Source organism: Apaloderma vittatum, unplaced genomic scaffold, assembly GCF_000703405.1.
Source record: "Apaloderma vittatum isolate BGI_N311 unplaced genomic scaffold, ASM70340v1 scaffold5379, whole genome shotgun sequence".
Lineage (NCBI taxonomy): Eukaryota > Metazoa > Chordata > Aves > Trogoniformes > Trogonidae > Apaloderma > Apaloderma vittatum.
In genome coordinates, this window is record NW_009733431.1 from 29,978 (window position 1) to 50,319 (window position 20,342).

The following is a 20,342-nucleotide window of genomic DNA, read 5'->3' on the forward strand; positions in this document are numbered from 1 at the left end:
ATGAACTGTTTTATCTCATTCTCCCAGGTTACTTTCTAGCCACTTTACTTGTACCTGGTGATTTGAAGAATTGCTTCAGACAATTGAATTTTAGAAACTGGGATATCCTTTCCACTGAACTGGTTTCATGTTGCCCCATTCTTTTGGGGGAAGGATTTAACAAGAGTGTTAGTAATGATGTTAGTTTCCATTTGCAAAGTGTGAAGAATGAGAGATTATAAAAGTGCTACTTGAGACAATTCTTCCTCTGAGAATGGAGTCAAATGTAAAGGGGAACTGAACAGTTGAATATGAAGTGGTTTTGACTTGTAGGTGAATACTCCGATACCCTCCCCTTCAAATTAACGTTCTCTTTTGACTTAACTGTTCATTTGCATGTTCCACTGTGAGTGTGCATGCCTGTTCATTTGGAAATCTTTGTGCTTTGTCAGCAGCTCCTCATCCAGCACACACACAGTCTGCCTGTATTTGTACTTCACACTGAAGGCTCTACACAGTGCTGCTGCTTTTTGTATCCCTTAGCTGCCTTTCAGTTTGAGGAGGAACTGGAGTTTTTCTCAGATAGCAGGGGTGGTGGTGAAGAAGCTTTTTCTGTTTCTGGATTGTTCCTAGTTTCTTCAGTGTATGTGGCTTTTGGAATCAGGTCTGCTAGTTTTACTTTCTTCTTGCATTCTGTTGGCAGGCCTTGCTTGCAAATGCAAAGGAAAAAGTTTACTTCTGAACAATATTTAAGACCAGTAAGTTTCTGGAGGTGTAGATGCTGCCTTGTCCAGTGAACTTTAACACAGCGTGTTCTGTGGAAGCTGTAGGGTTTTTTTAGAAGTATCTTTGTTGCCTGGATGACTCATTCCAAGAAGTGCTGTGTGCAGCCTCAGTGTGACGGACAGAGAAGTGAAGCTGCATGCTACCTCCTGGCAAATCCATTCATTTGGCGGTGGTTTTACGAGTTCTTGACACTCTTAATGGTCTAATAGGAAGACTGACTGACAGTCTAGTTTTATTTCTTCAAAAGGATTTTTGTTTTTAAGTCAATAAGAAAGCACTGTCCAGACATAGTGAGAACAAACTTTTTTCAGTAGCAGCCCTGAAGACTTCAGGTACTTCTGCAACAGTGGTTTTAGGCCCTTTTTCTCACTAAGCTTCTGAACTTGTAGGAGTTTTCTGGTGAAGATACTGACTCCTCTAAAATACATGTATATTCTATTACTTACATAGTTAGATAGATTTGCCTTTCGTAGTTCTATTTCTAATGATTTGCAAAAATAACTAAAAGGATCCACAGACCATGTTCTGGCACTTACTACTCTGGGGAGCCTGGTATTACCAGTCCATGTTTTTAAAGCACTAACTATGAGGCTTCTTTTAGTGCTGTGAAGGGTGGGTTCATAATGGTGTTCGTTTTGATATGTTTTTAAAGTGCCAGATTCAGCCAATGACAAAGTCTGGAGTCATGTCACCGATTGGCTGAAGGACCTCAGTTCTCACACTAGCAGCATCCTTTAAGCCGAAAGTGTTGTGCCTGTCTTCTCTGTGTCCATAACCTTCAGATGGAAGACGAAGTGTGTATGCTAAAAATTGCCAAAATCCTCAGTGCCAGTGAATTATTTTTTTTTGGAAATCCCTTAGACAAGTTGGTATTCTTTCCCAAGTGGTGTTATGTCCAAGGCTACATATTAAGCCATGCCTTGTACTTAAAAAGTCTCAAGCTTTAAGTCATCTCTTCAGGTTTTTGTGGCCATAACAGGAAAATTACACTTCTACTGTGGAGCTGTTCAAGATGTGCTTTTGTGTCAAGATGGAGTGTGAAATTACCAGTTATGATAATGCTCGCGCAGCACATTCATTGTCACTGATAAAAATGTGTTTGGTATTTGATCGTTGCAAAGAGACCTCTTGAAGCTTGGTTTACACATTTGCTCTCCAGCCTCCAGACCAGACACTGAGTGTCGTAAATGGATGCTTCAGTCACTGTTCCCTGCAAATACAGCAAATCCCACCTCTGCAGTGCCTGGTCACTGTTTTGGATGCATTGCTTCCTTCTGCTTTTGTCTGTAGTAACACCAAAGAAAGAGGACTGATATCTGTCTGTGTGTCTGCCTGTCTGCGTGTCTGTCCAGAGCTAGGAATTTATCTGACATTGTTAAAAACTGAGAGAGTCAGCTGTATGACCTCCTAACTTTCTGTGCAATTTTAAGACTGTTGGTCACAATCCACCGGATTGGTTGCTGAGAATAAGTAACTCATCAAAAAAAGACTACTCCGGTGATTGGAAGGCTGCACTAGCAATTTTCAGTGTCTCTGCAACAATTTAACAGTGTAACTTTTTAAAAAAGTTGATAACATTTCTTCTAGCACCCTAATCAGTTGCCCCTATGTTCTTCATGAAATTGCATGGACACTGTCCTGGCTTCTGCAGATGACATTTTTGATGAATTACTTTGGTGACATGGTGGGCTACAGTGATCAGAATTGTATTTTGAAAGACACAAATCTCTGGTGAAGGCATAGAGAATTAAAAATACAGTAATTCTATTCGATCTGGGTTTATTTTTTTCTTTTAATTCCCCCTCTTAGATTTTTACTTTTTTAAGATTAGCTGTATTTTGCAGAGTTTCAGATCTTTGTTTTAGAACATTTGGGTTAAATATTGGAAAAGTTATCATTAGATTTTTAACGTGTCAAGTCCCCTTGACGACCTGGCAATCCCTTTATGTGCAGGTGATGACATTACTGAAAAAACTTGTGTACCGACTTCATTTGCTGACAGCAAGGAATTATGCCTATATGTCTGGACTAACAAAGAATTTAGAAGAAGGAAAAATATCAGGTAGGGAGAATTTCCCAAATAGCTTGACTGTGAAGCAAATGTACATTTCAGGCTAAACTGTTGCCTGTGTACTTTCACGTTATGAAAAATATGAGAACTGAGGCCATTGGGGAAGAGGCAGGTGACAAATCTTAGAGGCAGAAAACGTGCTAAGTGAAGCAATTTTAGCATCACTTTCTTTAGGAAATTATTGAAGAAATATAGAGTTCAGTTACTTTAGGAAATTTTCCGAAGTTGTCTTTAATTTTTGAAAGTTATGTTTCTGAGATTCATTGTATAGCATACAAACAGTTTTATTCTTCTTCTGGGTAGATTGTGGCTATAGTTGTCAGTGCTATAGCATGTTGTGTGGTTGAAATAGTGGAATATTAGTGGATTCTAATATTAAATATCAGTTGTAGCATCATTTTAAGGTCTCACTGATTTTAAAAAGTCAAACAATTTGTTTCACTGCATTATAAATTAAGCATTTCTTTAAAGTCTAAAGAAAATAATTTTTTTAAAAAATAAACACTTATTTTAGGATGTCACACAAAAACTTGTGAGAGAAATGTTTGCATCTGCAAGTGACATGTGAAAAAAATATGTTTGATTTCTGAACATTGCAGCGGTCTGATATGGATCTTGGCTTGTAAATATTTTACTGTTCTCTTGCTTTATTGCAAAGTTATTTTTCTTGTGCTATGAAAAGAGGGTAACACTGTTATGTTAAAAAAATCACCTTCGAATGAATGAAGTGATATGCTGTTCAAATTCAAAGATGCAATGTTGAAAAGTCTGGGGTTTTTTTCCCTTCCACTTTTGGATGAGGGCCTCCCATTATCTCCTTGTTTCTTAAATGATGGAAAACAGTGGAATAAGCAAGAAAATCTTGCAATTTAATGCCATTTAACATTTTACCTACAGAATGTACGTACACTTGAAAGATGTGAAACTTATGAAAAGTGGTGTACCATATAAAATATTTTAGCTGGAGTGGAGGTAAAAAAGCGAGCTAATAGCAAAAGTATTCATAAATTACATTCCTGCACTTGCTTGGAATTTTTTTTTTTCATATCTGTATGTCCATATGTGAAAATTGAAGCTTTCTTGTGTTTCTAGATTTACAAAATGTCATATATTTATCTGGAGAAAATGACAAAATATTTAATTAGTGCTACTTTTATATTGCCTTTATCTTTTTAAGAAAGCCTTGGAAGAATATACTGCTTCCATGAGGTTCCCGTGTGCTGCTGTCATTAATTCAGGCATAACTTTATAGAATTTATGATTTGATTTCCAGCACACCCTCCTTTGTGGGAAGGGAGCATGAAGTGATGGCTCCAAGAGCAAGTGGTTTCATCAGAGAACTTCTCTTGAGGAGTTCTCACCACTGCTGGTCACCCTCCCCACTGATGTCACAACAAATGCTTGGGGAGCTATGCTGCAAACCAGATCACTGAAATGAGATTTGCTTTTAAAACTTTGTTGTGAAGATGTATGTGAGCACTGTCTACGTTCTTTAAACAGGAACGAACTGCATTAAAAAAGTTCAGTGTTGAAAGTGTAGTGAGCTGTTGCAAAGGGAAGCCTTGTGCAATCTAGAAATAAGTTGCGTAGGAAAGCCTGTGCTGGTGGCTTCTTGAAGGGGAAGGGGGTGTGTGGTGTTGGTATGGAACAGCCCGTATGGATTCATATGGGTAAGAGAGAAGGGATTTCTTCTTTCTGTTTGAACATTAGCACTTTTTGTTCACCGAGTATTGAAAAACTTAACTGTGAGTTACGGTTGCTGAACTGCAGCTGTGGTAAAACTGCAGCATAAGTATTTTTGCAGTGCTGGGGAATCGTGTGTTTTCAGATGCTGGCTTTTGTAGGCCTTCATAGAGTGTTAGGAAATGGACAACTGGCACTGAGTAGTCTTTTGGTTTTGGTTTTGTTTTTCTTCCACTCCAGTGCATTCTCCATTTTTGTTCCTTGCTGTTTTGTATGCCACTGTTAGCACATTTAGGGGGCAAAAGTATTTATTGCTATTTCTCTATACATACATATATATTAAGACAAAATCATTCTTTGATCATGGAGATATTTTTGAAAAAAATAAAGTTGCAGAAAACTGAAGATGGTCAAAAAGTTCCTAATATAACTTGGAGAAGTGACCATGTGAATTCTACTGAGAGTCTAGCTGCAGGTTTCCCAAGCTTCAGTTAATTAAGGGATGTGGAAATAAGACTTCCAAGAAAACTGGGAAACCTGGTCTCTCTGAAAACATTGTGCTGGGAGGCAAGGATTGCACAGAGGGAGAGTTGGTAGGAATGAGCTCTGGCAAAGGGAATGGGTAGAAAACTGCCATCCTGGTATAAAGGTGCTTGTGTTGTCTGTAGTGTTCCCAGCCAGGCTTAACTGGGGTTGTTGTGATGCCCAGTGTCTGTGTGATGCTGTCAACTTCTTGCCCTGCAGCTGGGATATAGGAACTTATCCCCTCAGTTTGTTTGGTGTACTGACAAGCTAATAGAGTAAGAATGTTTATGTGTAAAAAAAACCTAATATGCCAACAAAAATGAGAACTGGATCCATTACATTTCCAAAGGGTGTGAGGCAGGATTTTTTTGACAAGGTAGAACTCAAACACCCAAATCTTACAGACTGAGAGATGTTTAACATGGTAACGGAAGTAAAGTCTGTTCTGTTGTTTGAGAAGGGAGATCCAGCAACTCTTCCTTGAGACATGGAACAAATGTCATGTTTGTCTTTGCTGATGGAAATGGGCACATGCAAAACTTACCCATGTGCTGTCTCTGTGTATTTAAGTGAAAAGTCAAACGTCACTAGATGGAGTTTATTTTGTGGGGTTTTTTTCCTTTTCATATTTTTATTCTAGTTTTAGTGAAGTCTTGGTAAGCCTTCTGTTTTGGATACTGTTTGAGGTTAGGTACTTATTGTATTTTTTTTAACATTAAAATTCACATACGTAATGTTTTGATTTAACAGCATTCCACGCAACTCCTAATACTTACAAACGAAAGAATACAGAGACAGCGTTAGATAATAAGCCTTGTGGACCTCACTGTTATCAACATCTGGTAAGATAATTTCATATAAGCAGTGAATTCTAATTTGCGAAGTGCTACTGCTGGCTGCAGTACAGCAAGCTGCACTTAGTGTAAGGACGTGCTGGATCTGCAATGGTGAATGTATTCATGGGCCACTTGCAGTCACATATGTCATCTTCACTTTGTGTGGAGGAAAAGGACTAACTTCCAGTCATCAAACGGAAGTCTAAGTAGGAATAATTTTTAGCTCCATTAGATGCGGCCTGAGATATTTTTATGGAAGAAAGGTCAGTAGTCTCTAGTAATGTGCTGCTGCTATTGAGCTTTATCTAGACAAAGAACTGGCTCTTACAGATTTGGCTCTCTCGTAAGTTATGTCACAACTAAAAATCAGAGAGCTTTTTTAGTTTGCTGAAGGCAGATTTCATCCAGTATTTTTATTCCTAAGAAACAACAGGAAGGAAATTAATAAGGTGAAATCCTAAGTAATATAATGTCAAATGTCTCTTATACTTGACCTAAAATATTTAGTATGAGAAACCATGTAATTTTACAATTCAAATCTTGCTACACATTGTCATACCCCTTTCCACTAGATAATAAATAACCAGTGATTGCATTTTAGAAAACGTGGAACGCATATTGTTTAAGTGCTATATGCAAGTAGAGTTCTTGTATTTTGAAGGGTATTCGCTGTGGTAATTTTTTTTCCTGTAATTTAGGAAAATATAAATTTACTACTCAACTTTCACTTGGCAGCCAAAATGAAAATGGAACTCAAATACTGATATAACTACTTTGTACATTTATTTTTTTTCCATGATAACGTCAAAAGTATGTGTGTTAGAGTACATTTAACTAGAATTTATGTGTACATGATTAACATGTAGAATAATGCAAAGTTGTAGAATATGCAAATAAAACATGCTCTTCTCCAATCCCTGACCACAGGTGAAAACACTTTTTAATTCTTTGGCTTTAATGTTTTGCATTTAGGAAGGTGCGAAGGAGTTTGCAGCTGCCTTGACCGCTGAGCGTATAAAGACCCCACCAAAGCGCCCAGGTGGCCGCCGAAGAGGAAGGCTCCCAAACAACACCAGCAGACCCAGCACGCCAACAATAAATGTCTTAGAATCAAAAGACACAGACAGTGATAGAGAAGCTGGAACTGAAACTGGAGGAGAAAACAATGATAAAGAAGAAGAAGAAAAGAAAGATGAAACATCCAGTTCCTCCGGTAAGACTCCTCTTATATGCTTATATTATTCAATTATATGCTTCATTATTCAATTAGCTGCAGTGCTTCAGAAGTTAAAAAAACAACTTGACCCACTCAGTCCTAGAAACCGTGTATTTGAAATGTGGGGAACCGAGTGAAAGGACAGTAATAATATGAGTTTAATCAAATAGAACCCTGTCAGAAGATTTGCAGATTGTCTTGATTTATGCATAGAGGTGACATCATGAAATTTCAATAGCTGCTGTTACCCAATTTTTAACTTTTGTTAAGAGGCACGTGAAAAGTGCTATTTTGAAAAGGGCTGTTTTGTTGTGGCACTTAGATTAGGAAACAACAACAAAAGCCTTGGATATTTTTAACTGCAGTTAACAATTTGACTTTAAGGGCTGTGTAAAACTTTTGAAACATAGCCTTACATTGACCCATACTCTCTTTATTACAGAAGCAAATTCCAGATGTCAAACACCGATAAAAATGAAGCCAAATATTGAGCCGCCGGAGAATGTGGAATGGAGTGGTGCAGAAGCCTCAATGTTTAGGGTTCTTATTGGTACCTACTATGACAACTTCTGTGCAATCGCTAGGCTGATTGGGACCAAAACGTGTAGGCAGGTAAGAAGAAAAGCTACTTACTAAAGATGATAGTGTTTTACTTTTAAAACTCAAGTGTAGAAATACTAGTATTGATCAGTACGAGAGAAAATTATTTGATGTTCTTGGTTTTCCCAAGAATGCTATAATCCAGAATTCATGCCACAAATATATAAAAGTTAGTTTTAAAACTATTTTTAAATTAAGCTTGCAGGAGGTTTAAATTAGATTGTTCTTAAATGACAAAAATAAATGACTTTAATGTATTGAAAAAGAGACTATGACTGGATGTAATCTGTGAGTTTTTGGTTGGAGGAAATCATACTAATATAGAAAATGAACAGCTTTATACAGGTGAGAGATTTATCGTGAATGTATTATGGTGTCTCTTGTTAGGTATATGAGTTTAGAGTAAAGGAATCTAGTATTATTGCTCCAGTCCCTGCTGAAGATGTTGATACTCCTCCCAGAAAGAAGAAAAGGAAACACAGGTAAATCTGTTACTAAATAACCTTAGCATAACAATAAAATGGAGATCCAGGGGATTGAAACAGGAAGTATTTTGGAGGAAAAGTCATGCGGCTCTTCTCCTTTTGCTTCCGAAACCAAAATTTGCAGCAAAAAACCAAAATAGCGTTCGATCACTTGTCTCCCTCACTCCCTTATTTTTCACCTCTTCCGGAGTCAGATCCTTGTTAGCAGATTCTTGTAGGTTTATTGCAGCAAGTAGTCCAACCAAGTTTATATTATAAATCCTCTACACTGGTTGTTGTAACATTTGAGTTGTTGTGGTATAATTTTGTTTGCAGCAATAAATATTAAATTTACAAGTGTTATAATGGGATTCAATGAGGATTATATGATATTCTGTAAATTAAAACTCATGGGTTTATGGTGAAGTGTATTCCATCAAGATTCAGATGATCAGTAAGCAAAAATGTTATAGTAAACTAGTTGGATTGCCTTTTTTCTCTGAGAGGCTATTGCTTTGTAGCACCCCAGTGTTGTTATCATGTAGTACTTCAACTAAAGAAAAAGGTTAACAAGTTATTTGAAGTGAAACTGCAACGAAGAACAAATACAAGCTTTTTGCTGGATCCACAAAGACCACCTGAAACAGTTTCTGTTGAAATTGTAAGCTTGGTGGCTACTGTCTGTCAGTGAAATGCATTTTTCTCTGAAAATACTGAGGTTTGAAAAACATGATTCCGCGTTGACTATTTTTATTCCCAGGATAAGAATGTAGGAGATAAAAAGTTCCTGCTGGTTTTCAGTCAGCATTTCCTTCTGCAAGTATAGATTTTCCGTAAAGTTTCCTATCTCTCCCTTTAGCTTTCCTTATTTTCCCCCTCAATTTGTTCTTCCAGTACTTTTCCCGCCAATTCTTCTTGCTTCTGTCTATTTGTTATTTCCAGGTTTAGTGAAATGCCTGATGCTGACTCAAAGATACAGCTGATGAGGAGTAGGATGTTTCTGTTTTGTAGCACAAAGGCAGCCAACAGGAGCTAGGCAAAGATTCAGTGAGCATCTGGAAAAGATTTTGTTCTCAGCAAAAACTTTGATTTAATGCGCTTGGCAAGTTTTCAAGGTTTTGGACATTTGATGGACTTGACTCTTTAAATCCAGAGTTATTAGCCATAGTGCAAGTTTGGAAGTGCAGTTGGGAGTTTGCTTGCTTTGAAAAGAGTCACTAAAAGGCTCAGCTGTATTTCAAAGCTGAAATCAATTGTGTGGTTACAAAGTTGACATTGTAACGGAGGAGTTTTGAGCCTTTTTTTATTTGTTTGGTTTTGGGATTTTTTTTTCCCCCTCCAAATAAATAAAAGCACATACCATTACATGGGGTTTCTTGATGTTATTTTATTCTTATTGCCAATACAGTTTGCCAATACAGTTTGACAAAGAGGAGGCTGAGGGGGGATCTCATCGTGCTCTACAATTACTTGAAAGGACATTGTAGAGAGGTTGGTGCTGGTCTCTTCTCACAGGTAATTAGGGACCCAACCAGGGGGAATGGTTGCAAGTTGCAACAGGGCAAGTTTAGGCTGGACATTAGGAAGAAATTCTTCACAGAAAGAGTGGTCAGACACTGGAATAGACTGCCTAGGGAGGTGGTTGAGTCGCCGTCCCTGGATGTGTTCAAGTGTTGTTTAGATGTGGTGTTGGGTGATATGGTTTAGGGGTGACCTTGTAGTGTAGGGTCAGTGGTTGAACTCGATGATCCCAAGGGTCTTTTCCAACCTGATAATACAAAACTTTTATTCTAGCAATTCAGTTTTGAACTGCCTTTTAATTTTTTCAACTCTCATTGAAAGAAGAAGATAACTTTTAAATTTGATTTCACCGAATATGGAGCAATGAGATTGTCTCCATGCTTCTATGTGCAGGAAGATGTTTTAACCCACCTGCATACTGCTATAATGTCACACAACTAGTAGCTGGGAAAAACCGTCTGGAAATCTTCCTCTGTTTCTTATGTTTCTTTGAGTTGAGTTTACTCACTCCTAGAGTCAATCCAGTCCTAGAGCTGGGAAGGCCCTTGTGTCCAGTTTGCACTTTTCCACTGGAAGGGACTTACTGGTCTGCAGGTTTTCCATCTGTATATGTGGCAGATAGCCTTTGAACAAAAGCAGCATTCACCAAGGAGAAATGAAGGCTACTTTTAATGGCGTGTTGTAACTGATTTGATAGCACATTTTCTCACAGGACTTTGCCCGTTTTCCATGCAATATTGATGCCTGCGCAGGTGTACTGAGCAACTAGCTGACAAGACTTCACCCCTCTTGGATAGTAAAAGATACTCTTTATCCTTCCAGAGGCATTTTTGTTAGATGGCATTGAAAAGGCTGATCAATGAGAGGAGAAGACTTTTTATATAGGTTTGTTGGTTGTTTTTTGAGAGCCAGTAAGTGTCAGAGCCTGTCCTGTGTATCAGAAATTAACCTGGCAGTTTGTGAAAATGCTGCTTTGCTCGAGGAGTAAGTACTTTGCACAGAAGTCAATAGAAAAGTCTGAACGAAGAAAGAATTCAGAAAAGCATCAGTGTGTGCTTGAAGGGAGAGTACTTCAGTACTGCTTGTTCTCTTATGTGTATGATTTTCTTCCATTGCTGAGAGCTGAATTGTATTTACTTTAACTAACCAGCACTCCTTCTTCTGGATTATTATGGTTCTGTTATTGACTGTAGGGACATTTAATGCTGCTTCTTAGTTATTTTTGTTTTTCTCCCCCCCTCATCCTCTGTTTGGATGTGAGTTTACTTAGTAAACTTTATTTGAAAGTATTTTATTTTTTCCCATTTTCTCCTTTTCTTCCTTCCGTCCCTACCTTCTGCTGGTCTGCTGTTCTCTGTGTATGATTGAATAGCTTATGTGGTTCTGCCCAGAGCTCAGGGTGCCTTTTCACAGGAATTTAAAGTCTCACTGTTATCAGGGAAAAGATGCAGCCAAGGCATTGGCACAAATATTTTTGTGCCACCCGTTTGGAAGGCTGAGTCTTAGAGTGACAGGGAGGCTTTGGATAAGATCTGATTTAGGAGTCTGAAAAGAAGTCTTTGGGTGATGCCAGAAAAATCAAACACTGCAAAGACTTAACTACATATGTTGACATAATTGGCACGTATTTTGAATTTTCAGTGCTATTTCTGGTAGCAGAGTATCCCTGGGTGGAGAAAGAAATGCTAGTGTAGCTTCTTCCAAAGAATGTATTTCTCCTGCCTGAGTAGCCGTTACCAGTGCCTCCTAAAACCACTGGCAAAACCTAGTAGGTTGTTAGCAAAGATCAAAAATATTTTTGAGAGCTTCTGTTATAACGCTTCTGGAGACATTTGTTTTTGAAACCAGCTGTCCTGCAGATGTCAGCCAGCAGATGTACAAATCCACCTGCTTGCTTGGAAATCTGTCACTGACTTTCCAATTTGGTTTTTTATTTAATGAAGCTCAACTTTCTCTCTTCTTTGCTTTTGCTCCTGGTATAGGGGACCAGGCTTTGCTTTTGTTTCTGATCTGAGGTAGCAGATTATAGGTTAGATAGATAAATTAATCCACCTTTAGTGTGGTACTTGTTCAGGCTTCAGCTTTGTGCACTGATCAGAGAGCTGGCAGTTTTTGAAAGTTGCAAGGCAATGAATCCACTATTTGATTCTGGTCAGCAAACCTTTTCAGGTATTAGGATAGTGCCTACCTTAAAAAAAAAATTAATAATAATTGCTAATGAAATGGTGTTTTAAGAAGTCTATCCACAGAAAGCTTTTAAGGGTTTAGTATGCTAATAGGTCCTTATTATCTTGGACTGAGAAACAAGATTCTGTGAAAGAGGTGTTCGAAAATGCAGCGTATGTTACATTTGCTGTATACCAGCCAGGCAAAAAAACCCTGAGAAGTGGTTTCATGTGCTTTAGAGTAATTTAAGTTAAAATTACACCTCTCCTTTCCATTCTGTGTGAACTGTCTTCTTACAAAGAGTCAGTGCCTCATAATTCATAAATATATGTTGGTAGCCACTCTTAATAGCAATGTCATCTATTTATTGCGGTGCTCTGTAAAGCTGAGATTCTTCGGAGTTTTTGTCTTTCTCATCAACCTCAGTCACCCGGACAAGTCTGCTTCTGTGGGGTTTTCACTTGTATGTGTTCCTTCAAATGCTTGTAAGAAAGTTGGCTGCCAAGCACTTAGCGTTAAGGCTGATGGTGGAATTTTGAAAGTGCAATTGCAGGGAGAGTCTTGCTTACCTGAAGTTGTTGTGTGTGGTGGGGGGCCAGCACCTCATTTGTTTATTGTGCTTTGGGGAAAGAAGAAGTAGAGGCTGAGAAGTCCTATTGAAATAGCTGCAGCAGGAGATGTTTTTTCAGAGTGGCAACTTCTGAGTGTTGCGTTCACTGAAAGGTAGAATAACTTTCTGAGTGTTCTGTGCTGGGGATTTTTAAGTACTTGTGCTCGCAAGTGTTTTGGACCACTAAGTAAATCTGCACAGAAAGTGAGGTTGCTGGGTGCAGCTCGCAGTGTATTGTTTGGCCGGGGAATGAGGCTTCTCCCATATTCTTTTACTGTTGTTTAATAAGGAAGTCCAAGAAATATAAACTTTGAAAATCCTTAGTCTATATTTTGTCTTATGTTTGTTCCCTGAAATTCAAGTGCTAACTAAAATGCATAGAACTGAAAAAATCCTAGAAACATTGATTTCTTCTTTGATTTTAAAGCCTGATTTTCTTTTGGGTGCCTAAGGTCTGGACAGGTGTTTTTGTTCTGTTGTCTCTGGCTTAGCTTTTCGTAGTAGACATTTCCTGCCCAAAGAGCTTGCAATCTGAAAAGGATGCAAAATAAAAAGGGTGACTGTAACCTGCAAGAACTTCAAAGTATAGCGAGTTATGTTATGATGACCAAAAGCATGTTATTTTTTTTAAAAGAATGACACAGCACCGCACAACAAATCCACCTGTACTTGCCAAGGGAGTGCTTAGCTAAGATAATGTAGAAACTGGACACTGAAGGAAAACTGTAAGAATGTAAGAGGAAGATGTATGGAGTTTGAAGCGAAAGGGAAAAATCTTGGCACATTTACCATTAGTCAGAACAAGCTGGGGAAAAGTCAGTCCGGCCAGAAGAAATACTGAGGTCATGTCTCCTGTCCTATACTTGGGGCTCGGCAGATGAAGGGGGATACCTGGCTGTGATCTGTAGGAGACTCCCAGTGCGGTGCTGGGGTCGTGTCCTGTGAAGCAGTTGGCAGAACTTCACTCCCTTCTTTAATCACATCCCTCCACATCTGCAATTCTGTGTCCTCCTTTCTGCCTGCTAGAAGCAGCTGCAGCAGCCTCCTCGTTGCAGGTTTTCCTTTAAGTCTGTCTTAATTTAAGCATCTTGTTTTCCTGGGCTGGGCAGGAGCTGCTCATTTGGACAGTCCCGGGACTGGAGGACCAGGAATGGTGCAGGGAGGGGAGGGAGCAGCCTGCAGAGATTGGGACAGGCTGGTTTGGTTGCAGCAGCTCTGACCTGTGCCATGGTTAGCAGATGTCCACGTTACCAGAAACTTCCATGTTTTAAGACAAGTCTGGGTACAAAATGCAGCTCCCTTAGCCAGCCCACTGCAGGAGGAGTTCCTGTCAACCTTCTTGTGTTTGTTTTGTTTTTTTTGCAGGTTGTGGGCTGCTCATTGCAGAAAGATACAGCTGAAAAAGGGTTAGCATCTTTCCATTCAATATATGTCCTGAATTTTTAAGATCCTACTATTGCTTTTTTGTTTTTGTTTTGGGGGGTTTTTGGGGTGATGGTGGAGGTTGCTGGGGTGTTTTGTTTGTTTGTTTGTTTTAGGGTTAGGCCATTATATACGTTCCATGGGGAGCTAGACATTATAGGAGGAATAAAAAAAAAGTAAGCTCTTATTACAGATATTGTAGGGACAAAAGATACAATTTCGTTTACATAACTGAAAGAGCTCTGTGTAAATCAAAGGGAGGGAGGCTGCATTTATTATCTTTTTGGTATGGCCTCATTGAAGTACAGATAAAAATTGTATTAAGAATAGGAGCTGTAGTAAAAAGTGGCATTTTTTACAAAAAAAACTCAATGTGTTTTTAGAAATAGTTATCTGAAAGTTTTTTGAGAGTGGTTGGGACTTCAAGCAACATAAATAATTGATCAGTTTGTGTCTCTTTCTTTTTCGGCTGCTGATTACAAACTTGAACATTTTTACAAATATATGCAAACCCAACACAAGCTCAGGAGTAGGAACAGCAAATACAATTTGTGTAGCACCAAATTCTCCTGGCTGCTCTATAAGTGAAGCTCTAAACTTGTCACTGATAGTCTTGTCTGTAGGATGCCAGCGTTGTCTGTATTGGAAAATTGACTTGGAAAAGCACAGTGGGATAATGACCACGTGTTATTTTGCCAGTGTCACCTGTGTGAAAGTTGACTGTTGCTCCAGAGTGAAAATTACTTTAAGTATTTGAGCAAATCTGCTTTGCTGAACAATATCAGTGTGACTCTAGAACACGTTTACAGAGGAAATTATACCATTGTAGTTCTGTTTTTCAGTTTTCCACAGTAAACAGTTTTTAACTCTGAGTACTGGAAGCGGCTGAGTAACAGGAAGAATGAAGGGTGCTAGGGAGCAGCAACTAATGGTGACAAACACCCAACTAAATTACAGCTCTCATTTGATGCCTTTTGGATTTTTAACCCCACTCATCATAGCTTTGTTTTTTTTGTTTATTTAGAGGGTTTTCTTAGTTAAATGACTAAAAAGGAACTTCTCTGCTTAAAGAGTGAAGGGAACTGCTTGTTGCTTGCTTACACCTTTCAACTTTACAAAATGTTGCTATTTTTATTCAGATGGGTCATCGAATCATGTTTACAACTATCAGCCATGTGATCACCCACGTCAGCCTTGTGATAGCTCATGCCCATGTGTAATTGCTCAAAACTTCTGTGAGAAGTTTTGTCAGTGCAGCTCAGAATGTAAGTAAAACATTTAAGAGCTATCTATGAATTTCTTTCTCTGTCCCAACATCTAACTCTGTGCTAGCAGCCTGTCTGTACTGCGGGTAGCATTTGCAGGAGCAGCAAATTGTGTCCAATGATGTGAGAAGGGAGCACGTGTTTGGTTTAATTTGTCCCTCTTAATTAACCCTTGAATGAAGTCAGAATGTCTTCAGACTTAAAATGGTGGACGACTAGAGTGAAATCAGGGAAGGAAAGAATTTACAGTATTTCTGAATGTCCCATACAGGTAGCAGCAGCAATGTGGGGTTTTTTTTGTATCATATTCTGATATTCTGTAACCTGCACTGTCTTAAATTTACAATGTACCTTTTTTCATACTTGCCTTTTTGTTTCCCACCTCTTCCTTTGCAGGCCAAAACAGGTTTCCTGGATGTCGCTGTAAAGCACAATGCAACACTAAGCAGTGTCCGTGTTACCTCGCTGTGCGCGAATGCGATCCTGACCTCTGTTTAACATGTGGGGCAGCTGACCACTGGGACAGCAAAAATGTTTCCTGCAAGAACTGCAGCATTCAGAGAGGATCCAAAAAAGTATGTAGATAGTTGCACAACTACATGCCTATTGCCTCGGGTTTGAGGCATTTTTATATTTTCAGGCCAGAGAGTGGAATTTCTTTGCCTTCATGCTGTCAAACAGCAAAAGCAAAAGAGGGAGGTAGCTGTCAGTTGCATTAGCTTATGTGCTGCTGTTAAGGTCTGTCTACATTTCCTTGTGTACCAGTTAGTATTTTCTGTGTAACACCGTGGTAGAGTAGCTCCTCTTCCCCACTTAGGCTTCGCTTGTAATTTGCAAATAGGCTGCTGTTTTAAAGTGATGGCTTGTCAGTCTCTCCCTAGATCAGCATAAGGAAGTTTGCCTTAGACATAGATACTGGCTATTTCTTTCTTCACTTGTCTATTCTAACACTCAAATTTGTATATTGTCTACCGAAGGTATCTGGAAAGCCCATTCAGGTCTGTTAAATTAATAAACAAACAAAGATTTATTTCTTCTCTGGGACTACTTCTCAGGTAGTGGGCTCCTGTCTGCAGGGTTTTCTAGTTCAAAGTCCTTGCTGTATATGGTTTTTATGTAACACCCTGTCCTGGTTTTGACTGGGAGAGAGTTAATTTTCTTCCTAGTAGCTGGTGCGGTGCTGTGTTTTGGATTTAGTGTGAGAACAATGTTGATAACTCGCTGATGTTTTAGTTGTTGCTAAGTAGCGCTTATCCTAAGTTAAGGACTTTTCAGTTTCTGCCAGCAAGCAGGTGCACAAGAAGCTGAGAGGGACAATGGCCAGGGCAGCTGACCCCAACTAGCCAGAGGGATTTTCCATACCTTTGGGTGTCGCGCCCAGTATGTAAACGGGGGGAGATGGTCGGGAGCAGCAGATCGCTGCTTGGGCATCAGCCAGGGGCTGGTGAGCAATGGCTTGTCTTTCCTTGGGTTTTATTTTTTGTTGTATTCCTTTTCATTACTATTATAATTGTCATTATATTTTATTTATTACTGTTGTTATTTTGCTTTAGTTATTAACTGTTCTTACCTTAACTCATGAGTGTTATGGGGTTTTTTTCAGTTCTCTGCATTCCCCTGGGAGGGAGGAGGAGGAATGAGCAAGTGGCTGCAGGGTGCTTAGTTGCCAGCCAGGGTTAAACCACAAACATACCTTTATTTCCAGGCTAAACTAAAATTTTTATTGGTTTTCAAATACTGCAGGTGTTTTTTCTTTCACGTACAACTTCTGATCCACAGGCCGTAATTTTAGCATGCATTTGATAATGAGAAGAATCAGAGTTTATTTTTTTTCCTGGAGTCCCAGCATACATTTCATTAAGTGAATCATTTTAAAAACAAGAAAAAAAAAACCTCAGACCAAACCTCAAAACAAATCCAAGCTAGGCATGTCTAAATTTTTTTTTTTTTTTTTTCCCCTGCAGCACTTGCTCTTAGCACCTTCAGATGTGGCAGGCTGGGGAATTTTTATCAAAGACCCTGTACAGAAGAATGAATTCATCTCCGAATACTGTGGTGAGGTAAGGATGGAGAGCACTGGTTATGTACGTGCTTCCCAGGTGAAGTGTGTTGGCTGGGGACCATCTCTGACTTGGTGTCATGTTTAGACAGAGAGATGTGATTGACTAAACACGGACTGGTCAGTGTGAGGTTCATGATTGGACACGATGAACTTGAAGGTCTTTTCCAATCCGGGCAATTCTGTGACTGTGAAATACGCAGCTATTGTCCGTCACAGCCTCCAACCGCAGGAGCTGGGCAGTTGAAATGGCACAAAATTGACATAGGTTCTTGTAAGAATGAGAGGTGGGAATGTCATTTTTATCTTAGATGTAATTTCGATTCAGACGTGCCTGGAATTTTGTGCAAAGTCATTTAGCGTAGTACTAAAGTTCAGTAGCCACTTTCACTAAATTATATTCTGTAGTAATAAAACCTACAGTAGTAAAACCCTGAGTCAGGGATGCAGTCTTGATTCTTGAGAAGTGTTTCCTCCTTTCCTCTTGCTCTAAAAGGACTCGTTTATGCTAAGAGCAAACGATGGCTGTTTGATAAGCGCAGAATGCTTGCTGAAAACAGTACTTTATGTTTGGGAATATTTTCAGTCTCAGAGAATAAAAAAACCCTACTTTTCTTTCAGAGTGTCTGGTGGTTTTTACCTTAAGCTGCTTTAGTTACAGAAGGGAAGAGGTGGTTTCTTTCACAATTACTATTTCTTTCAGATTATTTCTCAGGATGAGGCAGACAGAAGAGGAAAAGTATATGACAAATACATGTGCAGCTTTCTGTTTAACTTGAATAACGGTATGTATGTACTAGTTGCAACCCTTGCAGCATAAATAAAATATGTATGCTCACCACTTTGTTCAGCCCTCTTCCTTTCCAGGCAGCAGGTAACATTGAGAAATTTTTAGTTCTGCACATCTTTTCCTAGCAATGTGTGGATATCCTAATATTGATAGCTAGTGGGGTTTTTTTGTTGTTTTTTTTCCTCTTAAATGACAGTCAACTAGATAGAAGAGCCTATTACACAAGCCAGCTATACAAGATGAGTAAAAATACAATTTTCATGGTTTAAAATTACATGTAAGCGTTATGTTGCCTAAAGAGTTTAAAAGACTTGCTAGATATTGTCTGAAATAATTTCACTGTGACTTAAATTAGCAGAAAGTTATGATGGTAGTTTTTTGTCGGGCGAAAAAAAAGCCACACGCAGTCCCCATGTGTTGCCTAATCTAGTTGAGAGGCGTCCCTGCTCATGACAGGGAGGTTGGATTAAATGATCTCCAAGATCCCTTCCAGCCTAGGCCGTTCCATGATACGTGGTGTGTGACTACTGCCACTTGAAGGGGAAAAAACACACTTGCTCTGTGTCAAGTGTGAAATTCTAGAAAATATTTGAAAGGAGGGAAAAAAAGCTGCTTTATATTAGTGTTGACTTTAGCTTATTTATGGAGCTTGTCGATGTGAAATAACGGTAGGGAAGCTTCAGATGAGAAACTGAGGTAGTGCCACTGCGGCAGGAGATAAATGAAAAGCACGGCGTGGGGCAGCAGGAACATGATGAGTCTTGCAAAGCTATTGTGGGCTGATGTGCCAGCTCTTCCACATGGGAAGCTGAGCAGTTACCTTCTCCAGCTGCTAAAACCCAAGCACACTAGGTATGAAACACAAAAAATTGAGGGTGACCTATCCGTCATTAGTGGATTGTTTTTGCTTTTTCCCCCACCTAGATTTTGTGGTTGATGCAACACGCAAGGGCAACAAAATCAGATTTGCAAACCATTCAGTAAATCCCAACTGCTATGCAAAAGGTAAGTTTGAAATTTTACTTGCTTTTAGCAATGTATGAAATGTCGTGAGATACTTATTTAGAACATGCATTTCATCAGTATTTTGTGTTAATGTTAAGTTTAACTTTCTTTTAAACAGTTATGATGGTCAACGGTGATCACAGAATAGGAATATTTGCTAAAAGAGCCATTCAGACTGGTGAAGAACTGTTCTTTGACTACAGGTTGGTAGATAAATTTTGTCATTTCTTCCTATCAGGGCCCGAGTTGGCTCATGGCATTTCTGCCCATCTCATCACTAACACCTGTGCCTGCCTCCCTTCAGATTCCCTCTGGGCAGCTGAGGAGCAGCCCCCATGCATTGCTGTTTATTTGCTTTTAAAGCCAGGTACCCTTGTGAGAATGGCTTGAGTGAAGCAGCTGGTTAAGACCCTTGCAATCTCCAAACAGCAGCTTCTCACTAAACTTTTCTCTGTACAGCTGGGGATAGACCTGCACAACTTTTCCAGGCAAACCTGCATGTTAAAAGTTTATTGGGTGCCCTGGGTACCAGGATGAGTTTTCTCCCCGTCCTTCTGAAACAGGCAGGAAGTACAGTGTTATTAGAGAAGGGCTTGCTATGGTTCTGTTCTGTGCTGTTAGATCAGAACAAGGAAGCTGAAATGTTTGCTGTTAGAGGTTTTTACTTTTGGTTTTATTTTTTTAATTTCAGATATAGCCAAGCTGATGCCCTTAAGTATGTGGGCATTGAAAGAGAAATGGAAATCCCTTGACACCAGCTACCTCTTCTTTTAAACAAACAGCTGCCTTATCTTCAGGAATTTCTAGTACTGTGGGCAATTTTAGAAAAATAAAAATGATGCAATTTGAAATTCTGTATTTGCAAAGTACTGTAACAGTAATTTATAGTAACAAATTTAAAAAAACAAACAACTTTTTATTGCCTTCTCACCAGCTGCAAAGTGTTTTGTACCTATGAACTTTTGCAATAATGTGGTGTGGTACATTTTTCAACCTTGAATAAAGGATACTTGAACTTCTTCATTTTTACTGGAACCGAGTTGGAATTTTGTGTCAGCACTTTCACCTCCTGAGAAAAGGCAGCCCTGTAGTTGTTGTCTGCTTCTGTTACTGTTACACTTTAGGTCACATTTAAAATGAATGTGAAGATGTAAAGAGTGAAGGAGAATCAGTCAGGCTGATCGTGGAACTTCAGAGTATAGCACTAAAGTCAAACAGTCATGGTCTTGCAGTTTTCACACACCCTTGGCACGAAGCTACATTTGTGTTTCCTGAAGTGATGGCTGCAGTTTAGAAGCTCCTCCAGCTTAACCTCTTGTCACAGGTTCAGCTGCAGTTTATGTT

General features: G+C 39.1%; 1 protein-coding gene across 5 annotated transcripts in view; it reads left to right on the forward strand.

Moving 5' to 3' along the window:
* EZH2 (enhancer of zeste 2 polycomb repressive complex 2 subunit) overlaps positions 1–20,033 on the forward strand; it is a 29,390-nt gene extending 9,357 nt beyond the window's left edge. For 3 of the 5 annotated variants that reach the window (XM_009875881.1, XM_009875882.1, XM_009875883.1), the window contains 12 exons: positions 5,795–5,886; positions 6,853–7,093; positions 7,539–7,708; positions 8,084–8,178; positions 13,823–13,863; positions 15,019–15,144; positions 15,541–15,719; positions 17,109–17,204; positions 17,907–17,988; positions 18,918–18,998; positions 19,117–19,201; positions 19,690–20,033. In XM_009875881.1, the coding sequence (XP_009874183.1) occupies positions 5,795–5,886; positions 6,853–7,093; positions 7,539–7,708; positions 8,084–8,178; positions 13,823–13,863; positions 15,019–15,144; positions 15,541–15,719; positions 17,109–17,204; positions 17,907–17,988; positions 18,918–18,998; positions 19,117–19,201; positions 19,690–19,750 (1,349 nt within the window). In that variant the 3' untranslated portion in view covers positions 19,751–20,033. Of the gene's footprint in view, positions 1–5,793; positions 5,887–6,852; positions 7,094–7,538; positions 7,709–8,083; positions 8,179–13,822; positions 13,864–15,018; positions 15,145–15,540; positions 15,720–17,108; positions 17,205–17,906; positions 17,989–18,917; positions 18,999–19,116; positions 19,202–19,689 lie in introns of all 5 variants that reach the window. The other 2 variants (XM_009875880.1, XM_009875884.1) reach the window with 2 other exon arrangements.
* The last annotated feature ends 309 nt before the right edge of the window (positions 20,034–20,342 follow it).